General features: G+C 33.7%; 2 protein-coding genes and 1 long non-coding RNA gene across 7 annotated transcripts; 2 read left to right on the top strand and 1 right to left on the bottom strand.

The window, feature by feature from the left end:
- Nucleotides 1–592: 592 nt before the first annotated feature.
- LOC139085739 (uncharacterized) lies at nt 593–10,133 on the bottom strand. 2 transcript variants are annotated; one of them, XR_011543947.1, is made up of 2 exons: nt 9,277–10,133; nt 593–1,050 (listed from the first exon to the last, which is right to left on the bottom strand). It is a non-coding gene; the product is annotated as an uncharacterized lncRNA (long non-coding RNA). The 2 variants fall into 2 exon arrangements; XR_011543946.1 differs by lacking the exon at nt 9,277–10,133 and adding an exon at nt 2,045–2,181.
- Nucleotides 2,435–6,931, top strand: stck (LIM zinc finger domain containing stck). Of its 3 annotated transcripts, XM_070633892.1 has the most exons (6): nt 2,435–2,724; nt 2,889–2,960; nt 4,925–5,041; nt 5,106–5,592; nt 5,853–6,072; nt 6,140–6,931. In XM_070633892.1, exons 2-6 carry the CDS (start codon nt 2,944–2,946, stop codon nt 6,331–6,333), a joined length of 1,035 nt encoding a protein of 344 aa, XP_070489993.1. In that variant the 5' UTR covers nt 2,435–2,724; nt 2,889–2,943; the 3' UTR covers nt 6,334–6,931. The 3 variants fall into 3 exon arrangements, with proteins under 3 accessions (XP_070489993.1, XP_070489995.1, XP_070489992.1); XM_070633894.1 differs by lacking the exon at nt 2,889–2,960; XM_070633891.1 differs by lacking the exons at nt 2,435–2,724; nt 2,889–2,960 and adding an exon at nt 4,220–4,790.
- On the top strand, nt 9,329–16,134 carry LOC139085738 (ATP-binding cassette sub-family C member 12-like). 2 transcript variants are annotated; one of them, XM_070633876.1, is made up of 10 exons: nt 9,329–9,768; nt 9,883–9,977; nt 10,039–10,165; nt 10,921–11,993; nt 12,059–12,309; nt 12,680–13,694; nt 13,757–13,942; nt 14,008–14,296; nt 15,090–15,698; nt 15,763–16,134. In XM_070633876.1, the coding sequence occupies exons 1-10, from the start codon at nt 9,728–9,730 to the stop codon at nt 16,100–16,102; spliced, it is 4,026 nt and encodes a 1,341-aa protein (XP_070489977.1). In that variant the 5' UTR covers nt 9,329–9,727; the 3' UTR covers nt 16,103–16,134. The 2 variants fall into 2 exon arrangements, with proteins under 2 accessions (XP_070489977.1, XP_070489976.1); XM_070633875.1 differs by having other exon boundaries at nt 9,329–9,977.
- Nucleotides 16,135–16,478: the final 344 nt, after the last annotated feature.

The following is a 16,478-nucleotide window of genomic DNA, read 5'->3' as shown; positions in this document are numbered from 1 at the left end:
TGTCATCTTCTTATTGATATCTCATTGATTTTGCGACTAGTTACTTTTATGTAACTCTATTCAACATCATGTGTCCGATTCTGAGTAATTGATGACATTTCAATGTCTGTTGCTGTCTATACTTAAACTGATAAAAAATTGAGTTTCTCTGCTAATTTTTGAGTTCCTTCCATGTCATCACTGTTTAGTTAGGCTTAATTAGTACTTAGTACTGTTTTTGTCTTGATCCTAAGCTGGAAAACACTTTTAAAAGAAAAAATTGAAAAATGAAAATAACAATGCGGTTCGACTATCAGAACCCTACAATTGTTTTTATTCAATATAAAACTCTTCAACAGCAATAAAGTTCAAAAAATTAGAAAATTCAAATTTAATTTGAACGTTGAGCAATTTTATTTCAAATTCAATAATTTGAAGATCTGATCATCTAGATTTGAATCATATAAATTCCATATAGCATCTAACATCACAATTTACGTTCAGGTGACAATTCTTCTACAAAAAGCCAATCAAAACATCATCCCATGTTTTTAAATTACCAATTAACGAAGTTTTTGGGTATTTACAAATTCAGCGTAGATTGAGAATCATCATGTAAGATACATCTTGTATTAATAAATTAATTATGATTAAAAACAGATTTAAATTCTTTGTATGTGCGTCTTCTTCTAGTTCCTCTAATATCTTGATTATTATGCGAATGTTGAATAAATTCTTTCCTCTCTGATTGGATACAAACAACAACAAGTATAAGATGAAGATGATTTTTTGTCATGAATCACGTTTCTGTTTTCATCCGCTTGATCCGATCGGCACATGTTGAAATGACAACATTTTAACATTGTCAACTAAAGAGATAAGGCGAAAGTGTATTTAGAATCAAGTGGTTGCAACCAAATTGTGGAAAAACATCCAAATTTTCCGATTGGCTGTCAGTCATTTCTCTAGCAAAGGCAATCGCCTAAGACTTCTGAATATAGAATGCTCAAGCACATAATTCAAGCCTGCCTATGCTACAGTTCTAAGTATACTACTGCCTCGTCATCTTCCCTTAACAACGTAAATGAAGATGGCTCAGCCTTGGAGCTTTTAAGGCTCCGTTTAACCTCTTTTATTAACACCAAATGGAAGTCGATTCCAGAGTTGCCAAACAGGCACCTGTCATAGGCAAAAACCGTACAATTTATTGATAATTTGTATAGCTTTTGTAAGAAATTGTACGGTTTTTGCATGTTTTGCAACTCTGATAGCTTATTTTTGTCAGCCAAATGGACGCCAAACCGCGGTGGATTCCGTTTGGTGTAGATAAAAGAGGATTAGTGGCCTTAAAAATTTAAAAGCTCCGTGGTGGAATCTTTTTCGGCCTGTTTCACTAAAGTGGATTATCCTCGATTTCGGATTACCCACTTCAGTTTTTTGGAAATATCTTCAATATTTTAATAGTTGAATTATTTTTGTTTTTAGTTTATAATAATGTGACCCGGCCGTGATAATTCTATATATCTTGATTTTTGTTGGTCCTTAAGATGTATTAATTATTCAATTTATCAGTCAAATCTACTAGATTTACCGCAATCATTGCTATAAATTTGTCAAGATCCCAAAATTCCAAATATACGAAAACATTAGTTAAAGTATGCCCTACAAAAATTACAAAATATATCTTCGAAAGCTCTCAAAATGTTTGAGATATTTTAAAAAAACTGAAGTGGATAATCCGAAATCGAGGATAATCCACTTTAGTGAAATAGGCCGTTTAATTTGTGTCACTCGAGCTTGATAGCAATCAGAGTTACAAACAGACACCTGTCTGTCACAGGCAAAAACCGTACAATTTCTGATAAGTTGTATGGTTTTGTAAGAAGATCAAGAATTTGTATGGTTTTTGCCTGTCACAGGTGGCTGTTTTGCAACTTTGATGCCAACATTTCAATATGTGTGTGCGGATCGGGTGAGTGTCACAAAATAAAAGAACAAGAAAAGTGAATTCTCTTTTTGTGTCTTGATTATCGACTAATGCAGGAATTAGCAGTAATAAAAATACTTTTATGATATAAATTTTCTTCGAAAACCTACCGACGACTAATAAGGGAGACAGCATACTATTACATTGCAAAAAAAAGTAAAGTTTCATATCACTATACCTCACTATACAAATGTACTTATACATGCTTTATCAACTTACTGGATAAAAGTACTGTGTCAATTAAGGCTCATCTCCTGTACTGTGTCAATTAAGGCTCATCTCCCATACTGTGTCAATTAAGGCTCATCTCCAGTACTGTGTCAATTAAGGCTCATCTCCCGTACTGTGTCAATTAAGGCTCATCTCCCGTACTGTGTCAATTAAGGCTCATCTTCTGTCCGGTGTAAATTAAGGCTCATCACAATGAGGGCTCATCTCCCGGATTATGTCAATTGAGGTTATCCAGATAATTAAGATTATCCAGTACTGTACCAATTAAGGCTCATCCCCCTTAAAAGTCAGGATAAAAAGTAATGATTATCAACGACACTGATCATTTTCAAACAAATCAAAACACTGTCATAATATCGAGGTTCAAGTATCCAACATATAGCGAAGATCGTGACGTCACGGATGGATTTAACTACATATATGTGTAGTCGCAAAAAAAAGATTTTATAAAGGCAGACGAATTCATAAAAAAAAATAAATTTCTTATCGGTTTATCATAAATTTTTCATTTGTATATAATTAGCAATGTAAGTGTGATTATCCAGTGCATGTATATGTGCAATAATTTAGGCATGAAATTTAGTTATTAGTGGATTATTAGTAAATTTGTTAAAAATATGGAAGTTCCAAATATTTTTTTTTTCATCACCAAATGGTTACATTTATGAATATTTTCTCATCTATATTTCAGTAAAAGTTGTTGATTTTTGCATAATTTCGGTGTTTTTATTGAATTCATTACAAATATGCCACCCATTACTCAGTAAGTTGATAGGATAATAATGGGATTCGCTTTAAAAAAAATATATATCCTCACTGAAAATAAGCTTGGGCGGCCTTCATTTCGTCATTAATACAAAATCTATTTTTATTCACGTATAGTCATAGCCAACTAACATCATGCGGGACTGTATAAATAAAAAATACATAATTTCATTCAATTAACTATGTCTAATTATGATAATTAATTGACACAAAAGAAATAACTTATTTCACTTTGATAGACTTTTGTGTACTGACACATTAAATATAATAATTTTCGCTACTAAAATAAATCACAGACAAACATGTTGACATTTAATGCATATTGCACGCTTTTTATTTATATATGTGTATCATCACCGATAAAAAAAGAATTTTTGGTTCGGCTAAATTTGTGCTGTTTTGGTGATCAGTTTGGTTGACTGGATCTACTGTGCTTAATACATATGGTCCGAAAACATATTGGTGTGATCTTTGGAATATGACATAATCATTGAGAGCAGTCAGGTGCCGCTCTGGATTAATCGACAAGGGTTCTTGGCTCAAATTTGGTGTGGCTACTTAGATCGACTACTTAGTTCCACTGGATCAAATTGAAATTGGAGCTCTGGAAAACATTGTATTAGGAATCGAGAGAGGAACGTCCCCCTAATTGACAATGAGCATTCTAAATTATCGGGCTCATGAGTTTATACACTCAATTTAATCGAACGCGAAAAATAGGAACGAGAGCTACAACATTACTAATTACCAAAGTGTGATACTAACCCTATCTATAGCTTCCTTCCATGAGTTCTTTGGCCTGCCGCGCGATCTCTTGCCATCTAAAATGTCGGATTTAAATACCGTTACCAATGGAGAATCCACATGCCTTCTGATAACGTGGCAAGCTCACTTAAGTCTATTTACTATCTAAAAGTATCCTTATGTCAATTGAAGATTGAAATCATGAGCCAAAATTATTCAAAATTCAAAAAATTTTGGAAATTGTCTTCTTGATTCTGCATAGATATAGAATCAACATAGATACTTGATTCTACATAGATTATCTGTCACAGACAATGATCGTAATCATCCTTCTGAAAGAGGATGCTTTCATAGAACAGAAAGATCACTATGGTACCCAAATGCGATCTTTGCCTGTTAGGAATCAGCATGGTCCTAGTCTTTTCAAGTATAGGCTCAATAAGCCAGAGTTGAGAGAACTCCAATATAGGGGTCTTTATTCATGAAGTACGAGGCTTTGTTTTTGAGTCTGGACTCCAGTTACTTACTTACTTCACTGGCTGTTCAGATCAAGTGTGATCCATGGCCTCCTTCATTTGGTGCCTGAAGCTGTCTTCCTCTTGTCAATTACCAATATCAAGTGTGATACTACCTCTATCGACAGATTCTTTCGATGAGTTCTTTGAGGCCTACTGCGTGATTTCTGGACTTTAGTATAGGCGCCTTTTTGAACTTTTGGAGTCCAGACTTTCAAAGACTTCCTTACTCTGCAATAAAAATTGCTAGAATTTGCATACATATTGTCACATATGTCCAGAATACATAACATATCAACTTTTATTAAATCTGTCCAAACTGATCATATAGAACTGTATAGAACAAGTAAAATGCGCCTAAACAAACTTCCCACGACAACTCATTTCCATCCATTGAATACTAATACTTTAATAAAAAAAAAGTAAAATATTTTCGGTCAATACATCAAAAAGACAATTCTTGATAACATTAACATTGAGTAATATCAGAAAGTGAAAAGAGCTTGAAGGTGTCACAAAAAAATGGAATCACAAATGGGAAAATCTGTACAATTTCAAAAATTTAAAGGGTTGGTCAATTAAATAACCAAATCCAGTGCTTACTAATAATCATTAATATGAATAATCCAGCACGAATCGAGCATGAATAATCAGGAAAGAATGTGGAATAGCTACTTAAATGAAATATTTTCGTACATTTTAGAGTGCCTACCAATATGAGCTTGGAAACGATGACCTGCACGAGGTGCGATGAAGGCTTTGAAGCTCAGGAGAAGATTGTCAACTCGAATGGACAATTGTGGCACATCCAATGCTTTGTGTAAGTTCCTATTGATTGAACCAAAATACTTTAAGCATTAACACATATCAATTTAAATTTGCAGCTGTGCCCAGTGCTTCCGAACATTTCAAGATGGCATTTTCTACGAGTTTGAAGGACGTAAATATTGCGAAAAAGATTTTCGTGTTCTTTTTGCTCCATACTGCTCAAAATGCGGTGAAATTGTTATCGGGCGTGTCATTAAGGCAATGCAAGCTAGTTGGCATCCAGAATGCTTCCGTTGTCAATTGTGTGCAAAAGAACTTGCTGATTCAGGTTTTATTCGCAACAATAATCGTGCATTATGTCATGGATGTAATGCCAGTATTAAGGCATCTGAAATTGGAAAGTATTCATGCCAAAAGTGTCATGGTATTATTGACGGTGCTCCATTGCGCTTCCGTGGTGAAGTTTATCATGGTTATCACTTCAATTGCACCAGTTGTGGTGTCGAGTTGGACTCTACAGCTCGTGAGATTAAGAGCCGTACTGGCTTTGCAGCTAATGATATGAATGAGCTTTATTGCTTAAAATGTCATGATCGTATGGGGGTAAGATTATTAACCAGAGTGTGGCCGTCTCAAATTCGAATTCTTCGACATTTGATTGTCGAAGAAATTCGAACTCAACTTATTTTAAAATAAAAATTTACGTTACGAAGAAAAACATAAGTAACGGTCGAAAAAAATTTGAATTTTATCAACAAAAATATATTTTTTGAAAAAAATTAACAGTCGTTTTTGAGAAAGCCACACTCTGTTATTAACATATAAAATATATAGTCATGCCATAACTTTATAAAATATCATAGGTTCCAATTTGCGGTGCTTGTCGTCGTCCAATTGAAGAACGTGTTGTAACGGCTTTAGGAAAGCACTGGCATGTTGAGCATTTCGTATGTGCCAAATGTGAGAAGCCATTCTTAGGTCATCGACATTATGAGAAACGTGGATTGGCTTACTGTGAAACGCATTATCACCAACTTTTCGGCAATTTGTGTTTCGTATGCAATCAAGTCGTTTCGGGCGATGGTATGCAATTTATAAGATAATGGATGTTGATAACAAATATTGATTAATAATTGTTTATTTTGAACAGTCTTTACAGCATTGAATAAAGCGTGGTGCGTTCATCATTTTTCATGCGATATGTGCAATGTTAACTTGGATCTTAAGTCGAAATTCTACGAGTATGATGAGAAGCCTGTTTGTAAGAAATGTTATGAGAGGATGCCATCGGAGTTGAGGAAGAGATTACGAGTCGCTCATGAGAATACCATGAGGAAGAATTAAATTCTTTTGGTTACTTTGCAGTCATTAATTCTCTAATCTGTCTCTAATTAACTTAAAATTCTTAACTAAAATCGATTAATAATGCGAACATGCATGAAAAAATTTACATTAGATGTGCCTAATACCTTTTTCTAAAAGAAACTTATCAGAGTGTGGCTGTCTCAAATTCGAGTTTTTCGAACTTAGATCATCGAAAAATTCGAACTCAACTTATTTTAAAATAAAAATTTACGTTACAAAGAAAATTAAAAGTAACGGTCAAAAATAATTTGAATATTATTTTTGAGACAGCCACACTCTGAAACTTATATTTACTGATTAATGTGCCTTTAACTACCTTAATAATATTGTGAACCGAAAGATCAATAATTTTAGTAACGATAGAATAGCACAAAAGAATGCTCGAGTGGCCAAGATAGTATTTGCTGAACAAATTTTGCTCGATAAATCCTACTTTGTTGCCTTCTTAATTCTTGATAATAATTACTTATGTATTTTTTTTTTTTGTTGAAGTCATTTATAACAAATTTGTATTAAAACGTAAGGAACTTAAATGTTGTTGAATAAACGAAAGTCTAAGTGAAATATTTTACTAAAATCCACTCTTTTTATGAGATCTCTTAAGTTTCAGGTGGGATTTCCTCAAATATTATCGAAACTACTCAAGATATAATCATTTGATTGTTTTTTGAATAGGTTAAGTCAATTAGGTTTAATCAGCTTTTGATTATTAAATGGTAATTAAAAATGTTAATAACTTTTGAATCCAGAATACTTCAAAAGTCATCTTCCTATTGATATTGATATTGTTGCTTTTAAGTAACTCTTTTGTATTTTGATTCTATTCTACATCATGTGTCCGATTCTGATTAATTGATGACATTTCAATGTCTGTTGCTGTCTATACTCAAACTGATAAAAAACTTGAGTTTCTCTGCTAATTTTTGAGTTCCTTCCATATCATCACTGTTGAGTTAGGCTTAATTAGTACTAAGAACTGTTTTTGTCTAGATCCTAAGCTGAAAAACACTTTTAAAAGAAAAAATTGAAAAAAGAAAATGACAATGCTTGTTTTGACCATCAGAGCACTACAATAGTTTTCTAATCTAAAACTCTTCAACAGCAATAAAGTTCAAAAAAATTAGAAAATTCAAATTTAATTTGAACGTTGAGCAATTTTATTTCAAATTCAATACTTTGAAGATTTGATCGTTTTGAATCATAAAAATTCCATATATCAGTCGATGTCGCAATCCATGTTCAGGTGACAATTCTTCTACAAAAAGACAATCAAAACATCATCCCATGTTTTTTAACTACCAATTAACGAAGTATTTAGGTATTTACAAATTCATCGTAGATTAAGAATCATCATGTAAGATACATCTTGTATTAATAAATTAATTATGATTAAAAACAGATTTAAATTCTTTGTATGTGCGTCTTCTTCTAGTTCCTCTAATATCTTGATTATTATGCGAATGTTGAATAAATTCTTTCCTCTCTGATTGGATACAAACAACAACAAGTATAAGATGAAGATGATTTTTTGTCATGAATCACGTTTCTGTTTTCATCCGCTTGATCCGATCGGCACATGTTGAAATGTTGTCACCGAGAAGATGAGGGGACTTATTATATTTAGAATCAAGTTGTTGCAACTTGGTGGAAAATCAACCAAATTTGCCGATAGGCTGTCAGTCATTTCTCTAGCATAGGCAATCACCTATGATGTCTGCATTAAGGATCCTCAAGCACATGCTTCAAGCCCGCCTATGCTACAGTTCTAAGCATACTCCCGCCTCGTTACCTTCCCTTAACGACACAAATGAAGAAGGCTCATCCACGGAACTTTTAAGGCTCCGCGAAGTCACTTTTATTAACACCAAATAAAAGTCGAAACCAGAGTTGCAAAACAGGTAACTGGTACAGGTAAAAACCGTACAATTTAATAATAATTTGCATGGTTTTTGTAAGAAATTGTAAGGTTTTTGCATGTTTTGCAACTCTGGTCGTTTAATTTTGGCCAATATATATATATGATGTATATGTGGTCATACGGAAAAAAGATCGCCCCAAAATTTCGAATTTTTTCCCTAAACAAAACTAATACATTGACAAAAGATAAATTTGAATTTCAGATAACGGTTACAAAAAATGTAAACAAACAATTTTTTATATTGTCAGTCAGTTTGATTTAAATGAACAGTCGACGTTTCCTTAACGCAACTCTCAGAATGTTTCAAAGACATTCGTCTTCCTAATCAATGTCAAACTTGTTTAAGATTTAAATAAAAATTTTAATAACCGTCATTTGAAATTCAATTTATTTACGTATTGTAAATTTTGTCATTGTGTTAGTGTCTTTCCAAAAAATAACCGTTATTTTTTAAGAACTACACGTGTATGACCACATATATATATAAGTATCTGATTTTGGCAATCATATGGCTCGCAAAATCGCGGTGGATTCCAATTGGTGTTGATAAAAGAGAATTAGTGGAGCCTCTAAAAGCTTTCCGTAGCGGAGTCTTATTCACTTGTGTCATCTCGAGCTTGATGACAACCAGCCTGTCACAGGCAAAAACCGTGAAAAAACATCCAAATTTTCCGATTGACTGTCAGTCATTTCTGATAAGTTGTATGGTTTTGTAAGACGGTTTTTGTCTGTGACATGTGCCTGTTCTGGCAACATTTTAATATGTGTGTGTCGATCGGATGAGTGTCACAAAATAAAGGAACAAGAAAAGTGAATTCTTTTTGTTGTGTCTTGATTATCGACTAATGCAGGAATTAGCAGTAATAAAAATACTTTTATGATATAAATTTTCTTCGAAAACCTACCGACGACTAATAAGGGAGACAGCATACTATTACATTGCAAAAAAAAGTAAAGTTTCATATCACTATACAAATGTACTTATACATGCTTTATCAACTTACTGATAAAATTGATAACTGTGCTTTTTTTTTAAGTATTGAAAGGGTCCACTTTTTTATTTGTCAGTATTGTTCGATATTTTGACTCGCGAAGTTGTCGTTTTTTGGATATTTTTTTTATATATTTGTTTCTACGGCATTTAATTTGCATATCATACCGTAGATCGGGCTGGTATTTGTTATTTGACCAAAACAAGTCTTTTACTGTCGATAAAGTCACAAAAGGAATTTCATTCATTGATAAAAAAAATAATCATGATAAATAATTGAAATATTGTTCTTAAAACATCAAATATAATGTGGGGGAACTGAAATCATCAATGAATGGCACTGGACGTGGAATAATAATCACAAATACACTCTAAATTTTTTTATCTCATTCACGAATAAGTTTTGATAAGAATAAAGTTTTCCTACCCATTTTTTTTTTGTTGTTCGTGCGAAAAAGAAAACAATGAAGAAAAAGCTTGATGCAATTCCATTAACAGTGATAAGGTAAAGCTGATTCGTGAAGTTTACAAGTGTCTCTATACACGTCTAGTTTAGTATGATTTATTTTATTATTTATTTTATTGTTTTTGGTTTCTGGTTTTATGTTAATTATAATAGTGATGATGTCTCAGCTATCGAGTCACTACAAAGCAATGAAAGTGTTGAACATAGTGTGATTGATTCGGAAAAGCAGCAGACCGAAGCTGTGAAAAGTTAGTGACGCAATTTAAATTCACAATTTTTTTGGATTAATTTGTTATTGTTTTTTTGAAGAATTGGGCCATGGAGGACGTCGGTCACTACGAGTTAATTCAACATATATTTCACAGAATAATCGTCTAAGTCGATATAAAACAGCACTTGCTACATTCCTACCATATCGATCAAAAGTCACAAAAACGTAAGAAAATTAATTAACACAAAAGATAATCTTGTTGCTAATTGAATGGAGATATCCAGAGTGAAAATTGTCTGCTTTTGGGGTTGTGCTGTTGATATTTCACCATAGTTGCTTGAAAGTGATATTGTGGCTCTTGATCTTACCGGTTATTCACTTCAAACAAGTTTTACTTTTATAACGGTCATTTTTAATTCAAAAGGGTTTCAAAGAAGCAGTGATAAAATTTGAGCGGGAAAACTTTTGTTTACAAAATATTTAAATTATTCGGTACACATTCCTAAAGTTTTAAGTGATTAAGAACTAAGGTACGTCATAATTACTATCTCTGTTGATTTACCTACGTAATAATTGATATTTCACAGTTTAAAAATAACTAAAATTGAAGGAAGTGAGAATTTTTGATAAAAAATCAACTTCAATATATTTTAAGCAGTCAAGATTGAAAATGCACTTAAAGCACAATTAGTTCAAGGTTGCTTATCATTTACCTACAGTCAAGGTTATCTATTCTGTCTAAAATGTCAGCTTGACAGTGAATCAGAGCTCAAAGCTGACTGGGATTTTGTATGGAAAATTCAACTCGATTCCATACAAAATTCAAGTCGACATGTAGCTCTGCTGTGAACATCATCAATTAATATATCAAGCAACAATATCACTAAATATCAATCATCTCCGTACCCAGTCAATTTTCACTCAAACTCCATCAAACGTTAAAAGCCTCATTGTCTTCATGAAAAATAAAAAACTTATAGGATCAATTCGGAACTGCCAGTTGACTCGATCGGTTGTTTCTCAAATTTGTCATTCTCTTGGGTTAAAGATTATTTAGTATTACCTCACAATGATCCAATGATGGATAGTGCTGAGAATCGTAAGAAATATGAATTGGACATAACACTACCGTACAATGACAGTGCTGATGTTAATGGTAAAAGATTATTGGGAATATACAAAGATGAAAAGCAGAGTCATGGACGGCATGGATCTATGATGAAGGTTGTATGGAATTTCTGCAAAACGAGAGTAATCATTGCTTCATTGTTCTACACATTATCAGTATTATGTGCTTTAAGTGCACCTGTGATATTCTTAAAAATGACATTGGATGCTTTAGATGGGGAAAGTTTAATAACATCAAATGGAACCACATCTAATGGAGGCATAAATAACATCACATCAATTGGAACAAATGAAACGTTTAGTGGAAATACAACAACATTGGCACCGCCGACCACACTAGCGATTACAACAACAATTGAAGCTGTTATCGAAAAAGCAACAAATGTCAGTGTCTTCAAGTTCTTCCAATTTTCATTCAGCTTTTATGGACGATTTAAATGTGTTTACTACATGCTCGGATTCATCGGATGCTTCTTTGGTGCCATGTTCTTTGACAGCATTACAAAATGGCTCAATTTACGGACATCAATTCGTCTAAGAACGGCCGTTTTGTCAGCAACATATAGAAAAGCGATAAAGTCATCAATTGTCAATAATATTGCACCACATCAAATCTTAACTGATGATATTGACAACATGATGGAACTTGTCGATTACCTAACAAAAATATTGGGTACGGTAATTGCAATGATACTCTCGTTAGTGGCATCTGTATTGCTATTAAGTACGCCTGGTGTATGGCCAATATTTGCATGCATTGGATTCTTCTGTATTCCAGTCATCCTTGCCAAAATATCAACAAATCGCTTCCGAAAATGTCAACATTATTTACTCAAAAAGATTACATTTATTGAGAGCTTTTGTGCTAATTTTAAAGACATCATTGTCCATTCATTAACATACGAATACATCAAGAATTTTTACTGTGAGTCAATAGCTTTACACAAGCTTATGCATGTGATAATTAATATAGTTTTGTTACTTCTTCAGATCTTAATTCCGCACAATTTTCTGCACTTCGTATATCAAATGTATTTTCGGTTGAAATCTATGAAGGTCTTACGTCTGTGCTGCTTGGTGGATTGTACTTGATATGGTGTGATGGTGATATTGAAACTGATAAAACTGAGACATTAGTTCTGGTGATTGTTTATGTTTATTTCATTAAGAACTATGTATCGGATTATTGTCACTCAATTCAGGCTATATCTAATGGTAAAGGAAGCTTGGAGAAGCTTAAGGTAAGGATATTCTTAAAATCAATTAGATCAGTGGTGGGCACACCTTAGTGGCAAGCCTCTACCAGAATTGCACATGCCATACAACTCAAAGCATTCCCTAATGTGGTGCGGCACACAGGTTACTTACTTACTTACTTCCTTGGCTGAGGCGTACGAGGGCCCATTGCCGCGCATAGGAAATGTCTGAAGACAGCTTTATCCTTGGAAACCTTCTGCCAGTTCGGGATATTAAGGACTATAGCGTCCTTTACAACACATCCAATCCAGGAATTCTTCAATATTCCTCGCGATCTCTTGCTACCCACAAAGTCACGCAGATTACCCATCACTGAATTAGATCTTAAACTAATCAAATATTCTTTATCCTTAGAACTCATTCGCAATGCTTGTCAACCCAGAATCATCAAGAGTCAGAACAATTGATACTCGAGTCCTTATATCCATGAGTGACTGTCGCTTTAGTTGGGATGACAACATAAGATTCACATTGGATGTATCAAAAGGAGAGATCCTTGGTGTTTGCGGCAAACATAAGAAAGCATTGATCTATGCGATACTTGGTCATGGAGAATGTAAGGAAGGAATCATGCGACAAAGAGGTGTTGTTGGATTTTTCAGTGAGGAACCGTTCATATGTATTGGATCTGTCAAGGATAATATCTTAATGGGAACTGATTTTGATGCTAAACGTTACTATGCGGCAGTAACAATGACTCACTTGAATGATGACGTATTACAGACACTTGGAACTGATGAATTACCAATCGAAATGCTCGATTTGAATCAGCAACAAAAACAGAGGATTGCTCTTGCTCGTGCTATTTATAGTGACCGAGATATTTATTTGTTCGATGAGCCATTCAAAAATGCTGTATTTTCATCGAATATTCTCCAATTATTTGCCAATATCATTCATAATATATCGTCTGATCCAAATAAAGCAATCATCATATGCAGCACAAACACACAAATATTGAACATTTGTCAAAGAGTTTATGACACCGGCGAGAATAAAGTTTATTCTCATGCTGAATATGAAAGAATTTCGACATTAAGCTATCATGAGAATCCAGTCCATTATACATTTGAGAATATCAAAGGATGCAGTTTAAATGCATTGACTGTCTACAAAATGCCAAGTCGTTTCCATGTTCAAATTATTCATGAGAGTCATAGCCGTACATCACAACGTGGAGATGAATCAACGGAACATCTTATTGCCAAAAATAAATACATCCATAATTTTTCAATTGGAATCATTAACATCATCTTTATATCATTTTTTACTACATTGACTGTCCTGCTGTATTTATCATTGATTGTTGGATTCATTTGTATTGTTATGGACGGTAAGGTTGCTCCGATGCTCAATTTGGTGTTTTTAGGTGAGTCAGCATTAATTCCTTCCAATCTACTTGTTTATCTTAACATTATCCATCAATTCTAGGATGCTTCGTGACTGGATTTGCAATAGAACTAATCAAGAAGATTTATGTCGCAAAATTAATTGAAATTAAATTGAAAAAGTTCCACAAAATGATTTTTGAGAAGCTTTTAAACACGAGTCTGGACTTTTTGTGTGGTACGAATATAGCCGACATACTTAATTGGTTCAGCATAACATTCTATACACGTGAGTGTAATCATATCAGTCATTGATAACAATTTATGATCTATCCAATATTTTTTTATTTATAGTCGCTCAACCTTATACCAAACTTATTGAGTCAATTATCATGATAACATTGGGTGGATTGATACTATTACTGTGTAACTTTTGGCTGACATCAGCAGTCATTCTAATTCTCATTATTGGTCAAGTTGTATCCGCTCATTACATATTCGAGAAGCGATTGAGGCCAACATTAAATTACTATACACTTGTTGAGTATGAGTCGAGGAAGAAAATGCTTGCATTGATCATAAATAATTTGCGTGGTCGTGATGTCATTCAATCATTTGAAAAGACATCGGAATTTTGTCGCGAGTAAGTGTGGGGAAATTGTTTTATTTACTATGAGATAATATTCTAAGGCACTTGATAGTATGTAGTTATTCTGAGTATAAGGGCAAAGCTGGCATTTAACTCGGCCAGGGGAGTATTCAGGGGGATGGGTGGTTGATCACACTTACCACCCGCCACCTCTGAATACGCCCATGGGTGAGTTAAGTACCGATTCTAAATAACAGTGCTTAGTACATTCAGTACTGTTATTAAAGTCCTAATACTACCACTGAACTATCATAGCCTCCACTTAATTACTGTAGGCTGTATATGTAGCCAATAATGTACCCGAATAGCACAAGTCGTTTAATTGATCCAGTCAATCCGGTATGGATTTGTATGAAATTTTGATCCAAAATCTGTCTACAGGCTAATGTAACGCTGATGTGTCACGTCGACCTGGTGCCAGAGTCATATGGGTCTGAGAGTCACGTCGACCTGGTGCCAGAGTCACGTCGACCTGGTGCCAGAGTCACGTCGACCTGGTGCCAGAGTCACGTCGACCTGGTGCCAGAGTCACGTCGACCTGGTGCCAGAGTTACGTCGACCTGGTGCCAGAGTCACGTCGATCTGGTGCCAGAGTCACATCGAACTGGTGCCAGAATTACGTCGACCTGGAGCCAGAGTCACATCGGTCTGTAGTCAGAGTCACGTCGGTCTGGTGTCAGATTTCGGATGAATTATCCAACTTGTTATTCGTGGTGACAGTTCCTTAAAACTTGCTTAAAAGCTTCTGGATTTACAACTTTTAAAGTTATTATCTTTCATTCCACAGCTTCAATACAGTCGTCGAAGACAACTCAACATCAATTTTCCTTCAAAAATCACTCAAGAACTACGTTAGTTTTACAGTACAAATTTTAATGGCTATAAATGTGACAGTTATCACACTAATGACACTCTTAATAGGCGAGATTTCGATATATAATTATCTTCTCTCTATTTTACTGTATTATCTACTCATGCATTACGTCAATGAGGCAATCCTTGCTTATCTCGATTGGCTGATTATGAACTGCAGGCAGAACTTGATTAATTCAGAAATTAAAAATATTGCAAAAACATCACAAATAAGCTTACTGTATGAGTCAACACAAATTGGAACCGGTACTGGATTATCAATTGAGTTCAAAGATGTACAAATTAAGTTATGCGGGAAGAAAGTGTTGGATATACCACATTTAACTATTGAGAAATTTGACATAATTGGATTGACTGGAAATTCATCGCATTTAATTACATCTGTGCTGTTTAAATTGATTAAACCCGTTGTTGGATCAATTTCAATTGAGTCATATGACTTGAATGTAATTAGCCAGGATAATTTGAGTAAAGTGATTGCTGTTGTGCCACATGACTTGAGAATACAGAATATAACAATAGCGTAAGTCGATTAAAAGCATTTAAAGACTAATTAATCATTGACACAATTCTTATTTCCCTCACAGTGAGTTCCTCAATCCAAATAATTCAATTCCATACAAGTCAATATCAAATAAGATACAGGAAGTCTTGCCACAAATTCTAAAATTACCAAATAAAACCTCAGAACTAATGCAATGTTTATCACGTAAGGAGAAGCAGCTATTATGCTTAATTAAGGCAACATTAAAGCCACCAGAACCAAAACTTGTTATAATTGAATATCCAGACATAGAAATTCAGCCTATTATTAATTTATTTGTAAGACGTGAATTTAATACAAAAACTGTAATCATTATAGGAACTAATCATAGGCATTTTGAGGCATGTAATAGGATTATTAATTTTGACATTCAAAATAAATAATTGACTTTTAATTAGTCAAGTAAACTATTGAATTTGAGTGTGTTTATTGGAATTGAGGCTACTTGCATGATAACAGGGAATATTCAGTTCCTTCTGATTATTATAATCCAATTAGAAAGCAATTAACTAAGAAACTTCGTTATCCGTTAAAAACTAGTTCAAATTTGAAATTCTGCGGGGCTAAAAATAAACTTATTATTTGTATCACATGAAGTTGGCTTCATTATTATTGCTGTAGTATTAAAAATAAATGTAAAACGCTCCTAAAATATTATTATTAAATGTATTAAACAGTTCTAAAGTAATACACAATAAGTTTAAATGTAAACATAAAGCTCTAAGTAGTTGAAATAAAGTCAAATTTATTGAAAATAAT

Source organism: Chironomus tepperi, unplaced genomic scaffold (genome assembly GCF_022539635.2).
Source record: "Chironomus tepperi strain 1889 unplaced genomic scaffold, CSIRO-AGI_Ctep_v1 contig_82, whole genome shotgun sequence".
Lineage (NCBI taxonomy): Eukaryota > Metazoa > Arthropoda > Insecta > Diptera > Chironomidae > Chironomus > Chironomus tepperi.
Note: the sequence above shows the minus strand (reverse complement) of the source record. Positions and strands in the feature narration are given on the sequence as shown.

Bases quoted from the DNA above. Each gene is read 5' to 3' on its own strand.
- stck (XM_070633891.1), top strand. From the start codon at position 4,744: ATGGAATCACAAATGGGAAAATCTGTACAATTTCAAAAATTTAAAGG. The intron at 5,593-5,852 runs GTAAGATTATTA...AAAATATCATAG, and splicing joins AATGTCATGATCGTATGGGG to GTTCCAATTTGCGGTGCTTG. The intron at 6,073-6,139 runs GTATGCAATTTA...TATTTTGAACAG, and splicing joins TCAAGTCGTTTCGGGCGATG to TCTTTACAGCATTGAATAAA.
- LOC139085738 (XM_070633875.1), top strand. From the start codon at position 9,821: ATGATTTATTTTATTATTTATTTTATTGTTTTTGGTTTCTGGTTTTAT. The intron at 12,310-12,679 runs GTAAGGATATTC...CTTTATCCTTAG, and splicing joins GAAGCTTGGAGAAGCTTAAG to AACTCATTCGCAATGCTTGT. The intron at 13,943-14,007 runs GTGAGTGTAATC...TTTTATTTATAG, and splicing joins CAGCATAACATTCTATACAC to TCGCTCAACCTTATACCAAA.